The sequence below is a fragment of the Danio aesculapii genome, chromosome 9 (assembly GCF_903798145.1).
Source record: "Danio aesculapii chromosome 9, fDanAes4.1, whole genome shotgun sequence".
NCBI classification, from domain to species: domain Eukaryota; kingdom Metazoa; phylum Chordata; class Actinopteri; order Cypriniformes; family Danionidae; genus Danio; species Danio aesculapii.
Window position 1 is genome coordinate 18,359,756 of NC_079443.1, and position 19,894 is coordinate 18,379,649.

A 19,894-nucleotide genomic window follows, 5' to 3' on the forward strand; every position below is an offset into this window, starting at 1 on the left:
CTTGTAATAGAACAAGTCCCTCTTTGATTTCCTAGGTTGAGGTTGTCTATAATAGCCCTATACACATAAATACACATATATTTTTATGTGAAGGACCTTTTTTCAGGGAAATCAAAAGAACGGGATTTGATATGTCAATTGCAGAGCTTCTATGAGCAGATGATTTCTTAATTGCAGTTTTGTAATCATTTTTTGTGCATTTATTTTATAATTATTTGTAATTTTGCAAAGAGAGAACTGCACAACACATAGATACATATTCAACTAAATGCAGATTTTAGGGTGTCAGGTTATAGCTGAAAAAGGTATTTCTAATTTTATTGCCATGCATGTTGCATGTGCAAAAGTGAGCAGAAGCAATATGTTGCTGGCTGCAATTCAGTTAACCACCACTGATGTCGCTAATAACAAGGTTTTCTGATTCCACACTTTAATTTAACAGCATCTAATTGATTTACACCTAGAATAAAACCATAATTCAAAAGTCATACAGAGTGCAACAGTTTGGTTCTAGAAGTGAAAATCCCATATTTATGTTCTTAATATTACTTATATTCAAATAAAGACAACATGTATATATAATATGTTAAATGATTGTATATGCTTTTGAGCATTAATGGAAAATTAATGGAAAAAAATAACTTCCTGAACCAAAGCTGCTGGAAAAAGTTGACGGATACTAATGCACTCTATTTCTCTGTTTGAGCTGTTTAGTATTTAAAGATCAGATCAGTTCTGCTTTATTCAGTATAACTGCAAGTAATCAATACATCTCAATTACTGAAGAGGTCAAAAAACGTATATGGCTTCATTAAATCTTTTAGATGGATGACTCTCTTAAGCGCACAAATGGAGAGACCGACAGCCTCAAGAAAACGGCAGTTCAAAACCGCTATGCTCAGTACATGACAGATGAAGAAAAGTTCCAGCAAAGCCCTGATCACAGCAGCGAAGAAGAGGAAGAGGAGAGATCCTCATCTCCTGTCCCTCTGGTCAACAGGGTGTCCCCCTTGCCCAAATCTACATCCCCGCTCAACCCTCCCAATGAGGTCAGATGATCTTCACAACTCACAAATCAAATCCATTCAATTATCTAAAACTAAATGTGCAGAACTGATATGTCTTTTATTTTTAATAAATCATTGCGAGTGAATGAGTGAGTAGATATTATTTTATGCACCACCAATCTAATTATCTCTAGAAGCATTAAATTACTGAAGAAATTAATTCTAGAGAAGAACATGTGTTTAAATATTTAAACAAATTTATTTTAATATATAGATATAGGCTATAGAAAGCCTTTATTCCTTACACTTTACTTAACCTGCGAGTGATGTTTGGTTATTGATAGTTGTTGTTGTTGTTGTAGTTGTTGTGGTTGTTGTAGATGTAGTAGTAGTAATAGTAATAATATTACTACTAATATTAGTAGTAGTAGTAGTAGTAGTAGTAGTAGTTGTTGTTGTTGTTGCTGTTGTAGTAATAGCAGTAGTAGTATTAATATTATTATTATTGGTATTAGTAGTAGTAATAGTAGTAGTAGTAGTTGTTGTTGTAGAAGTAGTATTAATATTATTAATAGTATTATTAGTAGTAGTAGTAATAGTGGTAGTAGTAGTTGTTGTAGAAGTAGTAGTAGTGGTAATATTACTAGTATTATTAGTAGTAGTAGTAGTTGTAGTAGTTTTAATATTATTATTATTATTGACATTAGTAGTAGTACTAGTAGTAGTAATTGTAGTAATAGGTTTAATATTATTAGTAGTAGTAGTAGTAGTAGTAATAGTAATTGTAGTAGTAGTATTAATATTATTAGTATTAGAAGTAGCAGTAGTCATAGAAGTAGTTGTAGTAGTAGTAGTATTAATATCATTAGTTGTAGTTGTAGTTTAAGTAATAGTAGAAGCAGTTGTAGTATTAATATCATTAGTTGTAGTAGTAGTAGTTGTTGTAGTAGTAGTAATAGTAGTAGTACAAGTTTATTTAATTTATTTTTCATTGTAATAAATCCTAATTGACACCCTCTCAAAAAAATCTCAAAGCAATCATTCAGTATAGTAAACAAGAAGTGATTTTCTTTTCTTTATAGATCTGAACTGTTTGCTTTTTCCAGGTGGGCTACAATGAGATGAGGATCAGCTTGAACCAAAAGCCCAACAGCAGTCGAGACTTCGGCTTTCAGCATGACTGGGACTCCACGGGTGTCCGTGTCAAATCTGTAGCTCCAGGTAAATGATACTGTTATGAAATATATTTTTTTAATTGTCAAAATTGTTCTCATGTCAGCATGGTGACTAAGTGGTTAGCGCAGTTGCCTCACACCAAGAAGGCTTTTGGTTCAAGTCCTGGCTGGATCAGGAGGCCTTTCTGTGTGAAGAGCATGTTCTGTCTGTGTTTCAATAGTATTGGGATGCAGCCTTGTTGATGCAAGCTGAGACTGCATATCTCAGAGATGCAATGTCAGACTTAATGGAGCTAATGACGTCCCTGTGAGGGGTAGGGTTCGGATTGGGGTTAGGTGTGGGCATTAAAAAGCATTGCAAGCAGCTCAGATTGCAACTGCATCAGGTCTGAATCTCCCATATTTGAGTAGGTTTTTCCCCCACACTACAAAGGCATGCTATATGTGAATTGGATAAACTATATTGGCAGTATGAATGGGAGAAGGCATGGGTGTTTCCCAGCACTGTGAGTTGTATTCTAAGTTTTGTGTTGAGGCTGGAAAGGCATCTGCGGTGAAAAACAAATGCCAGAGTAATTGATGGTTCATTCCACTGTGGCGACTCCTGATAAATCAGGGAATAAGTCAAAGGAAATTGAGTGAGTGAAGTTTTCTCATGTACTGGGCAGTGAATCAATGAAGCAGAAAGTACAGGTTTTACCTGCAGCTTCAGAGAGCATCTGCTGCTCATGTGTGCTGCTGACACAGTATGTAGGACATGCAGGTTTGTTTTACTAGGTTGATTCTGATAAGCCTATAATTGGCCACCACAAACAATATTTTCTATAACATATTTTAAATTCTGCATTATAAATATTACCTACATGTCTGACCGTTTTCCCAGTACGAGTGTTGCAGCTGGAAGGGCATCCGCTGGGTAAAACATATGCTGAATAATTTGGCGGTTCATTCCGATGTGGTGACCCCTGATGAAAAAAGGGACTAAGCCAAAGGAAATGAATGAATGAATGAATGAATGAATAAATGAATGAATGTCTGACTGTGCGTGTGCGTGTGTAGGCAGCCCAGCAGAGTTTGGTCAGGTGCAGGCTGGAGATGAGATCCTAACAGTGAATGGACACAGGGTGGCAGACATGAGCTACAGTGAGTGGAAGAACAGTATGGAGGAGGCCCTGCAGCAGGGCAGTCTACTTATGGACATCCGCAGACAGGGAAAGAACAGTAAGTACCCAACATCTGAACTTCAAATGAGTTATTGAACAAGTTCACCCATAGAAATAACATCACCAGACACTTATAGTTACATTCAATTCATTTGCCATTTTAAAAGAAAATGTTTTTTCTAAAACAAAGATCATTGGAGTATGTTTTCCTACTTCTAAATTTACCTGTGGTTCTTTTCTAAATGTTTATTTTTTTTAATGGGTGAACTATTCTTTTAATGCTTATACCTTTACTTGGCCTGGTGTCTACAGTATGTTTATATGGTTTAAAATACATTTGTCTTCCTAAAAGCTGTCACTGGAGTGGTACTAGTTCCAAAAGTATATGTTCCAAAAGTATTGGTACATTAATGGTACATGTTAAAACATAAAGTGTTCATATTTGCATCTTAAAGGTACAGTTCACCGAAAATTAAAATGTTCTCAGCATTTACTCACACTCCAATGGTTTTATGAGGTTTTTTTTTCTTCTGTTAAACACAAAACAAGATATTCTAAAGAATGTTGGGAAAAAGCAGCCATTGACTTTTATAGTATGTATTTGCTTTTTTTCCAACAGCTTTGGAATAAGTGAGGATGAGTAAATGATGACAGAATTTTTATTTTTCTGTTTGAACTGTCCCTTTAAAGTACAAACATGTACCTTTTAAAAAGATACTGCCCTAATGACAGCTTTTGTACCTTCATTTCTGAGAGTGTAGCATGTATTTTCTATTTCTCAAGTTCTGTATGTGGATATTTTCAGTGGTTCATATTTTTCGGTGTTTACTAACAGGGTTATGGTTTGTGACTTAAAGCAGATCAGAAGGCATCTGTAAGCTTGTTGGTAAACCTGGTGTGTGTGGAGCTGTTTCTGACTGCGTGGCAGGGGAAGGTGGTCTGTCTTTTATCCCCACTTTTTTTTTAGAAACATTACTTTTTTAGTGTCTGTCTGTGCAGTAGCATCTGTTTTCATAGTTTGCTAATTCTTTTTTTAAATGAATGGTTTTGTTGACATGCTACAATCAGACTGGGGCAGAGACCTACCTTCCCTTCCATATAAAAGCCATAAGACCATCAATCTGACCAGTCTGGATCCTCTAGGTCCCTCTGAGCCATATCACACCACCAGCCTGGACTTCACATCCCAACAATCCAAGGACGCCGTTGTGAAAGCCGTCAACGTCAGCTCACAGCCAGCTTATGTGAGCAGACTACAGTTGATTTCACTTAATGATAGCCTGTTTTAAACTGATGCATGTTAAAGTGTTCGTTCAGGCCAAAATGAAAATAATCTCTCGTCATTTACATACTCACATGTTCCAAACCCATAATACTTTTGTTCATACTCGGAAGGATTTATGTTTTTCCAGTGAAAGCCTGTTCACCCTAAACTCTACTGCTTTAAAACATTCATAAAGAGATAAAATAAATAAATAAATAAATAAATAAATAAATCCTCATGAATCAAGCAGTTTTATCTTTTGAAGAAGCTCCATCTCTTTTTGATTCACAGATCACAGAATGTCTTGATCAGCGTACATAAAGAAGTTTCAAAAAACATTACAGCATTTGAATCTAGGAGCGAGTTCCCAATATTGTCATTCTGTGTGTGTACAATCATGACTCACACACACGCCAAGTGTTTGGTATCTGCTCTTTTAGATAAGAATGCAACAGTGACCAAACATTTGTTTGTTCTGCAGTTTTAATTAAACACCGTTGACAGAGATGCCTTGTTTGTTATTGGCTTCTTTGCAGAGAAAGTTTTTGATATGTTTCCCTGGTTTAGAGCAAAAGAGCATTGGGGCTTTTTATTTGGGTTTTGACCATAAAGCAATCAACTTAATGAAGTGAACAGATGCAGGTTACTAATTATACTAATAATCTTATTTTCAGTATGAAGGAGTTGGATTTATTTTGTTTTATAATAGGTATAATGGGCTTAAGTGACACAGTGGTGTAGTGGTTAGTACTGTCACCTCACAGGAACGGTCGCTGGTTTGAGCACTGGCTTGGTCAGTTGGCATTTGGCAGTGTGGAGTTTGCATGTTCTCCTCATGTTCGCATGGGTTTTCTCCGGGTGCTCCGGTTTCCCCCACAGTCCAAAGACATGCGCTATAGGTGAATTGAGTAAGAAAAATTGGCCGTAGTGTATACAGTATGTGGGTGTGAATGCAAGAGTATATGAATGTTTCCCAGTGCTGGGTTGTGGCTGGAAGGGCATCCACTGTGTAAAACATTTACTGGATACGTTTTTGGTTCATTCTGCTGTGATGGCCCTTGATTAATAAAGAAAAGAAAATGAATAAATGAATAATGAATGGGAATGATCTGGCAACACAATGACTCAAGCCAAGGCTTGTACTCTTCTCTTGCACATACAAAAGAGAGAAAAATCTCTGAAATGCATTTAAATACACCATTAACTAGTTGATGGTTGAAAAGAAGTTATTGAAAACTAAAATCCTCAAAATGACAGCACTGAGCACTAAAAGGTGAACTGACATCCAAATTTAGATGTAAAGTGTGTGTGGACACACAGAAATAATAACCTAACCCTACTAACCTAAATTCAATCTGTTCCAAAAGCATGAATGTAAAAGTATGTAAAAGTACACTCACCGGCCACTTACTAGTACATCTTACTAGTACTGGGTTGGACCTGCTTTTGCCTTCAGAACTGCCTTGATCTTTGTGGCATAGATTCAACAAGGTACTGGAAATAAGAGATTTTGGTCCATATTGACATGGTAGCTTCTTGTTGGTTTGTTTTGTTTTGTCATCTGCTTACAAGTGTTTTCAAATGTCAAAAGGTTTAGGTGAACAAACTTTTGATGGGGGACAGAAATTCCTCATATTTGATTAAAAATCCTCATTTTATGAAGATCCACATTTCTTTTGGGTTTTGAGTACATAAGATTGAGTAAATGACAGAATTTTACATTTTGAACGAACCCTTTATTTCATTGCACTGAACAGATGACCTATTATTTCACAGAATCATGGCTCAAATGGGATAAATGGTGCTTTCCGTGAGGATTCAGAGAGTGTAAATAATAAAGGTAATTTGCCTTTTCAGTTAATTGATTGGAAACATTTGCAAAGTTTGTAATTTGCCTTGATTTATTAAATGCATGTTGTGCAGCAAATGTGAAAATGTGTGAATCTTGCTCAGAGATTGTTTAATAGCTTGACAAGAATGCCTTTTCTTATTAACTTTAATACAACAATGATATAGGTGATATATAAATGATGATATAGTTTTTTCAAACACTGCACACACTGTTTATACACTTAAAAGTTTTTATTCCTGGAAAGCAGTGTGGATAAAGAGTTCCCCGGGGCACCTGGAACTTTTATCCTTTGTAAAAATTCACCTTCTTCTAACATTTTTATCTCCCATATAGAATCCATTTCTTTGAAAAACTTAAAAAGGAGATCAGAGTTTTTTGAACAAGGTAACATTGCTGGTGTGTATAGGCTTTGTGTTTTGGGGGCTGTGGGTAAACCGCTAAGTCTTCATCCTGCCATCCTCCTCCTCTCCTGTCTGTAGCTGAAGCTCGTCATAACCTCTGTGCTCTTCCTTCAGGCTCTGCAGGGCTCACAGTCAGTTCTCTGGTCTACCTCTGTGGTAAAGGGGGTTGAGTGTGCAGTGTTCACATCCATCTTAAACTCTGACATGCTGTCTGTAGGAGCCCGAGTATGTGAAAAACAACAGCACAGAGTAGCAAATCTCAATTCATCTATTGATAACCGTTTACACACCCTTATGTTGTTCCAAAGACATGTCTGAAGACTGGTTCCATACTCTCTTCTATGTAATGGCAATTAATGAATCTTCCCTCTGTAGGGCTCAGGTTATTAATTGCATTAGCCACGTCAGAGGATCATTTGTAAATCCAGCTGATTCTTGAATAAATTATTCAGACTGGTGAACCAGATCCGCTGATTCATATTTAACTCAAAATAATGATTCCTTTATTAATCAGATATGTTAGGACAGCTCAAGATTTTTACTTAATGACTTCTTGAATGAAGTTTGCTTCGATGCAAATATTGTTACCCAGCTATTTCATCCTTAGAGGGCTTAGAGTTTCTGACAAAATTATTTGCTGCAATCTATTTTTAAAATGGTATAACATATATTTTTTTGTGAATTAGAGCCTCTCTAAAAAGGTCTAGAACTGCTCCTGTTGTTAACTAAATCTTTAAAAGTTTGTTTATATATATGTGTGCGTGCGTGCGTGCTGTGTATACAGTTGAAGTCAGAATTATTAGCCCCCCTTTGATTTATTTATTTTTTTCTTTTTGAATATTTCCCAAATGATGTTTAACAGAGCAAGGAAAATTTCACAGTATGTCTGATCATATTTTTTCTTCTGGAGAAAGTCCTATTTGTTTTATTTTGGCTAGAATAAAAGCAGCTTTTAATTTTTTAAAAACCATTTTAGGGTGAAAATTATTAGCCCCTTTAAGCTATTTTTTTGATTGTCTGCATAAACCATCATTATACAATAACTTGCCTAATTATCCTATCCTGCCTAGTTAACCTAATTAATCTAGTTAAGCTTTTAAATGTCACTTTAAGCTGACTAGAAGAGTCTTGAAAAATATCTAGTCAAATATTATTCTCTGTCATCATGGCAAAGATAAAATAAATCAGTTATTAGAAATGAGTTATTAAAACTATTATGTTTAGAAATGTGTTGAAAAAAAATCTGCTCTCCGTTAAACAGAAATTAGGGAAAAAAATAAAAGGGGGGGGGGGGGGGGGGGGCAATAATTCTGACTTCAACTGTATATAGCTAAAAACATTATTTTAGAAATAATAAAAATTTATATAGATTGTCTTGGCAACTGAATTATTAAATAAATATTTATTTATTTATTTATTTATTTATTTAGTAATTTAGTTGCCGAGACAATCTATAAACATTTTTATTATTTCTAAAATAAAAATAAAAAAATATTTATTTATTAACCCCAAAGGGAAATTTACAGATCACAACAGAGCTTTCCATACTAAAAATTGATAAAATAAGTTACATATGTATAAAGAAAACGATAATAAAATGACATTCATACTGCACACCTTAGTTTCAAACAACGAGTGAACACTTGTCCATGTCTAATAAATATTACAAATCAGCATAATTCATCTAGTATGATTGTGGTTATACAGTCTGATCACTGTTGGTAAAAATTATTTCCTGTATCTTTCTCTGTAACACCGGGGTTGAATTAATCTTGCGCTAAAAGAGCTTGCAGACGCTTGGACTGTATCAAAAAGGTGATGATTATCGTGGTGATGAATGCATAATGTAATAGTAAAGATACATTTTGAAATGACTTTAGGGTGAGAAAATAAAAAAAACTAATTGCTTTAAATTGGTATTTTCCACATTGTCAATAATTATTGCCAACCTGCATAAAATATTGCAATACCCCATAAAAAATTGCTCAATTCTTGGTTGTTATTGATGCATTGACACACTGAAATTTATTGATATATGATTGAAGTATATCATGCTCGGAGGCCTCTAAAAGACAGCATGACAGGAACCATACCAACATGCAAAGCACTCTAAATAAATATAAGAAACTACATCATAGTAATAAAAAAACATGTTCTTAACTTACCCAGCAATATAATACGCAGGATTTTCCTCACAGGTATAAATGAAAGAGTTCAGCATATACCAGATATGAATAAGAGGCTGTTCTACCTTCTTCTCAAGCCAGTCTTTATTGTAGGCACAGCTCAGGGAAAAGAAAACAGGAATGAGTGTGAAGTGTGTTGGTATTGTGTTGTGAATGTAAACTGCGCATGAAGTGCTGGGCATGGATGTGGGGTTTGGTCTTACTAACAGTCAGCGCTTCTGCATGTGGTATTGCATTTGAGACTGGCCAAAGCTGTTTATCTTTGGGATGTGTTTTGCATTATTCATTGGGTCGTTCATTGACGTTTCTGCATGTGTTTGTTTATCAAAGTCATTGCATGCGGTTCCAAGATAACATTTATTTTTTGATACTGTACTGATTTCTTATGTTAGAGGATTTTATTGTATCAGACATTGTGATAGAATGATGGTTGTGTTTTCCCTAAAATGAAGAGTTTCGTTTGAATATAGGCTACATTTTATCTTTTGAAAAGTATCTGATTGTAGCTGTTTTTGCAGGTGGATCTGAAACACCGATATTAAATGTAAGTAAAACTGAATTAGGTTTTTCTTTTATTCTAGACACTGTTTTTGACATGCAATCTGTTTCATTTAGATTACTCAACAAATTTTTAATTCCCAGATGTGGTTTTGTATACATTGAAAGCAAATTAAATGCAAGTAAAGTGTCAGTGATTCAAATAACTTTTGTCTTAGTAAAATGTCAAAATGTGAGTGGAAATATATCAGCATAAACGATATATTTTAAAAAATGAAACACCATACCTATTTTTACCTTTACTCAATAAATATTACAATATTATATTATAAATATTATAATACTATTAAACCATTTTATAATTATATCAAATATTTCACAATTATACTGTATTGTAAAGGATTATCTGTCATCAGATTATTTTAAATATGCAGTTTGGTGTTTGAAATGAATTTACAAATTACACTAAACTCTACCCAAAAAATACCTCACATTTTCTTACAATTGAATAAGCAACACTATGTGCTTTATTCGTTTAGAGGTCAAATTTGTTGTGCAGCTTCTGGCAAATTTAATTTCATAGAAGGACCAAAATGTCTCTGTAGGTCGCAAAGATTTCCAACTCTTGGCCTAACTGATAGTGTTTACAAAGCAAACACAAGATGCAAAAAAGCTACTTAAACAACCATGTCATTATTGCTAACCATTGCTAATAAAATCAAGCTATGCATCCTTTGAGAACTTGACAATTGCAATGCTTTCAGCCTGCGTTGCACTGTAAAAAAGTCAGTTAAGTTAACTTACTCTGAAAAAAATGATGCCTGCAAAATTGTTGCAAACAATTTAAATGTGTTGAATTTAAACAAACAAATTAAATTTAGCAATGTTCAACTTAATTTGTTTGTCTAAATTCATCCCAAATAAATTGTTTACAACCACTTAAAAAAAATTGTAAATCCATGGAATCATCTTTTTTTTTTCTATTCTGAAATATCAGTGTTTACAAATTTAAGTGGATTGAAAATAAAACAATTAGGTTGTCCCCCAAAACACTAAAGAATTGTGTTGTTTTTGCTCAAATAAGTAAGTTTAAATAAGTACGTTGAACAAATACCAAACATATTTTGAGTGTAGGATATTTGATCTGTCCAGTGTTTGCCATCAGTAACTCAAAGAGTTATGTGTTTGTATAGGTTCCAGTGCCCTCCATCACTGCATCCACTGCACGCAGGTCCTGGGACCCAGAAGAAGAGCGCAGACGACAGGAGAAGTGGCAGAAAGAGAATGAGCGTTTGCTGAAGGTCAACATAACATTTGCTCATACATTGTGTTTAGACATTAATGTTGAGTGAGAGAGAATATATACAGTAGCAATTGTATATGTGTGTTTATTATTGTCTCTAGGTCCTCAACATTAGCTTTACAGAGGATATGTTTTTCTACTGATGCATTTTTTTGTTTCACTGATGCAAGGCATCTATTTATTGTGGTGTTTCCTGTACACTCAACTTTTTTGCAATAAGATACAGTTTGCTTTGTGCATTTTAAATTTAGTTGCTAAATGTTTTTTTAATTGTTTCTCTGAAAACAAATCAATTGTTTTGTTAAAAAATGCCAGTATCACAGTGTTTCTTTTTGATTTCATCTTCCACTTCCTGTTTACCCTTGCTCTTGATGTTGCAGGAGAAGTACAAAAAGGACCAAGAAAAACTAGACGAGGAGTGGAAAAAGGCACAGCAAGAGCTTAACAAGGAAAACTTCAAAACTGATGAGGTACATAGGAGTATAATGGCATATGACAATTCAGTTCATTATATGCAGATTTAACTATTCATATGTTTGAACAGCATAACATATAGTAAAGTATTGTCTACTACTATAGTAAAAATAGTATAAAAAAATATATAGTAAAAATAGTCCAAATAAATATTTACATTTTAAGGGTAGATTCCATATTAAGCGTACTATTTAATGGTTCTGCTCTGGTAAAAGTCAAATTATGCCACATATTATTTTTATTGAAAAGGGTGATTAGTTGACTTTATTTCAAAAGTTAGGAAAGCCATTGCTTTTAAAGTGATTAGTTAAATCCTGTTGCCTTAAACAGATTAAATAATATAACTGCATAGTTATAAAAATTAAGTCAACTTAACAGTTTGAAGTTACAACGGCTTTAATCACTTTTAACATAAAATTAACTTTCCTTGAAAATAACTCACTTTTATAAAATAACTTTTTTTTTTAAATAATCACTGCTTACTGTGTACAACAAAAAATAACTCATATTTTGTCTTGTGGAATTTCTGCAAACATCTCAAGCCATTCAAACAATTGCTTCCAATACATTTATTTTATCTGGAATGGTATGTAAAAGTACACTAACCGGCCACTTTATTAGGTACACCTAACTTGTACTGGGTTGGACCCACTTTTACCTTCAGAACTGCCTTAATCCTTCATGGCATAGATTCAACAAGCTACTGGAAATATTCCTCAGAGATTTTGGTCCATATTGACATGATAACATCAAGCAGTTGCTGCAGATTTGTCGGCTGCACATCCATGATGCGAATCTCCTGTTCCACCACATCCCAAAGGATGGATCTATCAGATTGAGATTTGGTGACTGTGGAGGCCATCTGAGTACAGTGAACTCATTGTCATGTTCAAGAAACCCGTCTGAGATGATTTGCGCTTTATGACATGGCGTGTTATCCTGCTGGAATTAATCATCAGAGGTTGGGTACACTGTTGTCATAAAGTTCACCATTACACCAACACCACCAATAGCCTGAATCGTTGATACAAGGCAGGATGGATCCATGTTTTCATGTTGTTGACGCCAAATTCTGACCCTACTATCTGAATGTTGCATCAGAAATCGAGACTCATCAGACCAGGCAACATTTTTCCAATCTTCTATAGTCCAATTTTGGTGAACCTGTATGAATTGTAGCCTCAATTTCCTGTTCTTAGCTGACAGGAGTGACACCCGGTGTGGTCTTCTGTTGCTGTAGCCCATCCGCCTCAAGGTTGGAAGTGTTGTGTGTTCAGAGATTCTCTTCTGCATACCTCCATTGTAACAAGTGGTTATTTGAGTTACTGTTGTCTTTCTATCAGCTCGAAACAGTCTGGCCATTCTCCTCTGACTTCTAGCATCAACAAGGCATTTGCGCCCACGGAACTAGATATTTTCTCTTTTTCATCCCATTCTCTGTAAACCCTAGAGTTGGTTGTGCGTGAAAATCTCAGTAGATTATCAGTTTCTGAAGACCAGCTCAACTGGCACCAACAATCATGCCACACTCAAAGTGACTTAAATCCCCTTTCTTCTCCATTCTGATGCTTGGTTTGAACTGTAGCAGATCGTCTTGACCATGTCTACATGCCTAAATGCATTGAGTTGCTGCCATGCGATTGGCTGATTAGAAATTTGAGTTAAGGAGCAGTTGGACAGGTGTACTTAATAAAGTGGCCAGTAAGTGTATATGGTTGTGCTGTCAAAAATATAATGTATTTAATTATTATTTCTGTTAAACAGGAGCCGAACAGACACAACCTCCACACTCCTCTGTCCCCCAGCAGACAACCTGCTGTTTCATGGGAAGAGCAGAATGCTTCCAAACTGGCCCAGATAGAAGAAGACAAAAAGAAAAGACAAGAGGAGATGCAGCGTTTAGAGGAAGAGAGGAGAAAACGAGAGGAAGAGATGCTGCGTTTACAGGAAGAGAGGAGGAAACGAGAGGAACAACAGCGTCTTGAGGAGGAGAAGAGGAGGAAAGAAGAAGAGGAGAGGAAAAAACAAGAAGAGGAGAAGCAGCGTTTAGAGGAGAGGAGGAAGAGAGAGGAACAACAGCGTCTGGAGGAACAGAGGAGGAAGAGGGAAGAGGAACAGCGCCTCTTTCAGGAGAAAGAGAGGAACAGAAGAGAGGAGGAGAAGAAGAGATTTCAGGAGCAAGAGTGAGTTCTGTGGTTTCATTATCTGTGTTACACTGATGTGAATGTTTAATATTCTCAAGCATGCATGTCAGATATGTGATGGAATAGCACTGAATGCATGCTTGACAAATATAATCCTGCTTTAAATAACAGAAGTAACCTGACTAAACTGCCATGATCTGTGTTTGGGGCTGGGTTGTATGCATGTATAAAATGCACTGTAAAGTAAATGTGAAACTTTCAGTGTTTTAAATGTAAAATTTTAAGTGTTTTATTTGTCATAAACCTAAGAATGAACATAAATCAAGCATTTAAGTCTACAAATACATAGTTAAATGGATGCAAACAAAGAATTGCAAACAGCAAATTTGAACGCCAGTTGAAAATTGTTAGCCCCCCTCCGGGAAAATATTTATACTTTTGCAAATGATTACCAAGTGATGATGAAATATTTCCCAAGTGATGTTTTCTTTTGAAGAAAGTCTCATTTCTTTTAAGTTGTCTGTAACATATAGATACATATTATCCAAATGACTTGCCAAGTTAACCTATGTAGATAGGCTATTAAACTGCAAAGTAGCTTGTAAAATAGTGTGTACTGTCACAAAAGAAGATAGAGACAAAAGAAGAACTCCTCTGTTAAAGGTCTCATGAAATTGAAGTTTTCTAGATGTTAGTATTAGTATTATTTGTTTTTAGGATATCTATAAGCTAGTGTGCCCCCAAAAACAGTGACAAAATTTGCATTTAGAAGATGATATAAACATGTAAAGCTTGTCATTTCTGTCTAAATGGATCAACGGTTTTATTCATGTCAGCTCCCGCTACAGTTTTTCATCACATCATAACCGATAAAACGCTCTCTAGTATCTGACATGCCCCGCCCCCTTCAGGATGCTTTTCGTTTGCTTTTCATTTGATGCGCTTGAGCTCCATAGATATTTACATTAGATGTCGCCTACGCCATTGTTGTCTATTGGAAGAAATGTATCAATAGAGCCACCATTTATAGGGCAGTGCTCCTTTGAAATGTGGGACCAAGGTGCAGTGGAGCACTGACCATCTGGAGCCTAAGGTTTATACACTTATATACGTATATCTATGATCGGGAGTTTACCCCATGGTCAGTAGGCAAATATTTTTTTTAATTATGAAAATTATAATTTTACATCACTTTTCTATAACGCTGGATAAGTGACTGCATGAGCATTGCCGACAAAGTGTTGCATGTGTTTGTGTGCATGGAAATGTATTATCTCCCTCCCTGTTAAATTTGATCTAATCCATGTCCTGAAACACACCCCCTCTCCTGCTTTTACTTCTCATTTCAATAAAGGGAGCGATTCGTTTGTGAATGAATCTCCGTCATGAACAACTTGTGTGAACCATCAATATTCTTGCGACTCGATGTGCACATCCACCTTTCTGATCTAAATGGCAGGGGCGATTTTAGGATATTCATTTTAGGCGGGCTCAGCTCCTTATGAGGTAAAAAAATATAAAAATAATTAATTAATTAAATTATATATATGTCAGCCTAATATTACATTTATAAGTAATAATTTAATAGTAATGCATTTAAAAATGTTTGACTAATATGGTAACATTGTATGCTAATCTAGCACTCTATTATATAGACTGCATAGCAGTTTGAGTTCTGAATAAGCCAAATAGGCTCGACACGCCCGTTTACTGTAGTACAATGTATTAAATAAATATTTAATTAAATAAATATTATTAATTAAATGTTTCCATGTATTAAATAAATAAAACTGCCACTTTTCTAATTAAATGGCATACATTTGTTTAAACCTACAGGCTAATTCACACATTTAACAATTTAAATCATAATAATAAATAATAAATATATTTTTAATACAAGACAACACACAACGTTTCTATTCTATCTTTGTCAGTAAACCTGACAGTTAAAATGAGTACATTCACTAAATGGTTCTGTCACTGCGTTTAATCTTTTCTGTGCATGACTGTATGGTCAATGCCACATACAGACTAGTTAATGCCACATACACTGTGATGTGTTTTACATTCGTAGTTCCTTTTGAAATAAAAATAGCAAAATGTTCGTTAAGAGTTACATTTCCGCTGGAGGAGGTAAGCTCTGAGGAAACAGATGGGAAACCCGACCTCTGTGACATTGGTATGAGTGATACAAGTGTATCTATAGTAATTAAGCAGATATAATAAGTTATCGATAAACACACCTTGTTCTCTCGCTCTGCACAGCTGTGGTTTGCTGATCAAATGGAAAAAGAAATATGGGGAGGAGCCAAATTCTGCCGCTGTTTTCATATCAAATTGAAAAAGGACTGAGGCGATAATTTAGTGTACAATTTATGAGCTAATCACAAAAATTTTAGGGAGGCTGAGTAGAAATATAGGGGAACTACAGCCCCCCTAAAATAGACCTAGAGATGCCCATGCTAAATGGTATATAACATTCATAATATTTAACAACTTAGGGTGGACATTGAGGTGCAGGCACTGTTACTGTATGTTATCAGGCACCCTTATAAGTTACTTCAAAAAGTAGCTGTTACTTCACTTAGCCAACAATAGCCTAATACAATTTTCCAGCACCGCAACATCTTGTTGTCATATTTCATGTACATTGTTTACTGATTTTATTCAACAAAACTAGCTTAAACCTAGAATTTAGTGCAAGTTGGTGCTACTTATGGCCTTATGGTCAATGCAGTAAGTGACTGTATTACCATCAATAACGTGACTTTAGCACAAAAGCTTGTAACATACAAAAACTTAAAAAACAAAATCTTACCTATGAAACGTTCTGCCTTTATGCTTTGTTTGTTCGTTACTATACCTGTACGCAGTGCAAAAGTCCATCATCTTCAGATTGGCTTTAGTATTGACTATGTGCTGTTGAATGACATTTGTCCTGGGAGCACTGTACTAATGTGCCGGCGGTATTGATGCATGCTCAGGGCCCTTATACGATATCTAGTTTATATATGCTTGAGCTCAACCACTCACACTGGCAGCGCGGTGATAAAACAAAACACTATTGGCTGTTTTTTAAAGGGGAGGAGCTACTCTATGTCCCACCCTCTCGTCGTGTTTTGGTTGAGATTACATCAAACATGGAATAAAAATACCCATTTCATAGCACTTCATGGGACCTTTAATCAGCATTTGAAAAGTATTTGAAAAAGAATAAAAAAATTAAAGGAGAGCTAATAATTTAGTCTTTAACTGTTTGTTAAATATAATTGCAATCAATGTTTTTTGTGTTATATAATGTGAAGTTGAGATTGCTATAAGATTCTTTTTCCCCAAAAGAAATCTCTCATGCTCTCCAAGACTGCAGTTATTTGATGAAGAACTCAGTAAAAAATTGTTAATAATATTTAGTGTAAAACAAGTAATGATCGTCTAAAATAAAATGATTTCAGCTAAAAGTAACTATATAATGATGTATTGTGTAGCTGTGATAAAAATACAGCTGCTATGATTTAGGATTTTGGTCATAATACCCAGCCCCAGTCCTGCGTCTTACTCATGCATTATTAACCACACTAATTTGTCTTCTATTAATGTTGTTCAATCATGTCCGTGTGAACATCTGCTTGTCTGTGCTGATTCTGCTGTTTGGCCACACAGTAAGGTGGACTCCTTTGGCTATACCAATGTTTACCCTGAATTATCCTACTCACACAGGTAATCGGACTGTTTGCACTAACATTTGCATTTAACAAAGCAATGCTTTCAGGTTTGGGGCTCCTGCAGTGCAGAATCTTACATTATTAAGACCTTTTCATCTGCAGGTCCATTTCCAAATCTACCCCAGAACTTGATGAAGTTGCAAAAACAGATATTAAAGGTCAGTGCAGCTTTTATCTCTTCCTCTAACTTGTTACGTGTGTCTGTTGTTGGGCTGAGCTAAAGCAGGTGCTGTGTAAGGGATTGTGTGAGATCTCTGGAGTGTGTTAGTCAGATGCTGTAGGGTCTGCGGCTCTCTGCAGGTGTCTACGGCAAACACAGGGGTTTGGCAGGATGGCTGTTGGAGGAGGAACTGAGGCGAAAGAAAAACCCTCAAATGCAGAGAAAGCAGGCAGCGAGCGAGCTAGAGCTCGAGAGGAGAAGCATTCTCAATGCCATGAAATACCGAAACCCAGAGAGAGGTGTGCGCGGCTCCAAACCACGCCAATCAATCAGCCGTCCAATCACATCGGCCTGATTTATGCTAATTTGACAGATGTCAGCAAAATCAGATATAATCAAGACTGTGTGCATGTGATCTGTGTTCGTTTGATTATAAACTGAAATGTAAATATAGTGGGGTCAAAAGTTTAAATGCTGTCATGCACCAAGCTGCGTCGGCTATATTATGGCTAAAAGGATACGCTTAATGGGTTAGTTAACCCCAAAATGAAACTGACCTCATCATTTACTCTCCGTCATGTGGTTTTAAACTGATATGAGTTTCCTTTTTTTGTACACAAAAGATGATAAAAATACGGTGGAAGTCAGAGGGTTCCAACAACCAGCATTTTTCAAAATATCTTCTTTTGTGTTGAACAGAAGAAAAACACTCAAATAGGTTTTGAAAAAGTGAAGGATGAGTAAATAATGCGGTAATTTGTCGTTTTTGGGTGAACTTTCCCTTTAAACAGACAAAACTAATACGTTCATTCTTCTCCTGTGGAAAAAGCTGTCTACATCAGCAGGTATGAGTGGTCTATATTCCTTGGGAAACTGAAACTAGGGAACAGACGCTCCAGAAGGCTGTTCAACATGCTGAATCAGGCGAATTGCCACCAGTGTGAGTCTGACTAAAGCTGACGTGTGGAATACACCGCAAAAACTAGCCCGACAGATGTTCACCGACGGCCTGATGTTGGCAGACGACTAACCATTGGCTTGTTGTGTGCTTGTTAAAAAATACTTCTTTTAAAAATATAAATATTTTTAATTAAATACAACTTTAAATGATAAACATTACACTACTGTATCACTTTAAAATGTATTTCCTTAAAAATCATATAAAGTATGATCTTATCCTACATCCGTAATCCTTCTCATTAAAAACCAACTATTACCTACTAACTATTAATAAGCAGAAAATTAGGGGTTTATTGAACTACAAAAAGTTTTGTATCAAATTGATCATAAATAACAATAAACACTTGCTATATTTTAAATAAAAATATTATCCTTTTTAACATTCTATTCATGAAATAATACTGGAGAAAAATGTGCCCTAATAGTAATAGTAATAAAGAATAATTATAGTAGAGAAAAATGAATAATGGTATTAATAATAATAATAATAGTTTTTTCTTGAGCACCCAGTCAGGATATTAAAGGGTTTCTGAAAAATCATGTCACAGTGATTGCTAAAGCAATGATGCTTAAAATTCAGCTTTGTATCATTGCAGTAAATTACAGTAATAGGACTTATTGTATTTACTGTATGTTTTACAAAATTATGCATTTTCTGGTTTTGGTTATATAAAATAATGAGGAGCAGCCTTAATTCTTAACCTTTTTTATATTAACACTTATAAAGTTCCATTAGTTAAAGTCGGTTCATGTATTTACCAACATAAACAAACCATGTACATTACATTTGTTACAGTATTTATTTATTTTTGCTCACATTTTTTTTTACTCACAGTGCATGAAAAACTGTGACAAACACAACTTTGAATTTTAATTATGCATTTATAAATGATGAGTTATGATTAATAAATGCTGCACACGCATGGTTCATGCTTAAATTTAGTAAATACATTACATATTTTAGCCAACATTAACTAATGCAACCTTACTGTAAAATCGTCACCTTAGAATTATAAGGTTCTAGCTGACATTTTTGTCAAAATTGAGTTATTCACATATTCTTACTAAATAACAACTTGTTTACATTATGTGATGTTTTTTTATAAGTTGTTTACATTTTAAGACTTTTTTTAATAAACAAAAATGGTTTATCTACAAAGTCAAACTAGCTTGGCTCTAGGTTCTTTCTGTGAGCCAATCAGGATTTTTAATGTACACACGAGGACCAATCAGGATCAGCTTTCTTTGTCTTTTCGCCAGACTGCTACATTGACATCAGGGAATGACCAGAAAGAAACACAAAATCCCACAAAATCCGTCGGCTAAATAATGCCGCACCACACAATATTGAGATGTGTGTAAATGTGATGATTTGGAAGCATTTTTTTGACATTGTGATGAAATATTAAAATCTTACATTGTTGAAAAAGAAATATTTAAAAATGTATATATTAAATGTGAAATATTTTTATTTGTGTATATATGGTAAGTGGAACAATTTTCAGTGTTCATTAAACTGATTTGCTCATTTTCTGTTTTCTTTTAAAGTCTTTACATTTAAAATTAAGCCTTAAAGGGCAATTAC

General features: G+C 35.0%; 1 protein-coding gene across 9 annotated transcripts in view; it reads left to right on the plus strand.

Annotated features, from left to right (window-relative positions):
- The window catches only part of lmo7a (LIM domain 7a), an 81,932-nt gene that overhangs the window by 54,997 nt on the left and 7,041 nt on the right, over positions 1–19,894 (plus strand). For 2 of the 9 annotated variants that reach the window (XM_056465100.1, XM_056465109.1), the window contains 13 exons: positions 825–1,049; positions 2,114–2,228; positions 3,242–3,403; positions 4,414–4,589; positions 6,386–6,449; positions 6,795–6,857; positions 9,567–9,592; positions 10,740–10,847; positions 11,230–11,319; positions 13,088–13,506; positions 17,128–17,184; positions 17,292–17,347; positions 17,490–17,648. In XM_056465100.1, the coding sequence (XP_056321075.1) occupies positions 825–1,049; positions 2,114–2,228; positions 3,242–3,403; positions 4,414–4,589; positions 6,386–6,449; positions 6,795–6,857; positions 9,567–9,592; positions 10,740–10,847; positions 11,230–11,319; positions 13,088–13,506; positions 17,128–17,184; positions 17,292–17,347; positions 17,490–17,648 (1,720 nt within the window). The remainder of the gene's footprint in view (positions 1–824; positions 1,050–2,113; positions 2,229–3,241; positions 3,404–4,413; positions 4,590–6,385; positions 6,450–6,794; positions 6,858–9,566; positions 9,593–10,739; positions 10,848–11,229; positions 11,320–13,087; positions 13,507–17,127; positions 17,185–17,291; positions 17,348–17,489; positions 17,649–19,894) is intronic. The other 7 variants (XM_056465101.1, XM_056465105.1, XM_056465104.1 and 4 more) reach the window with 7 other exon arrangements.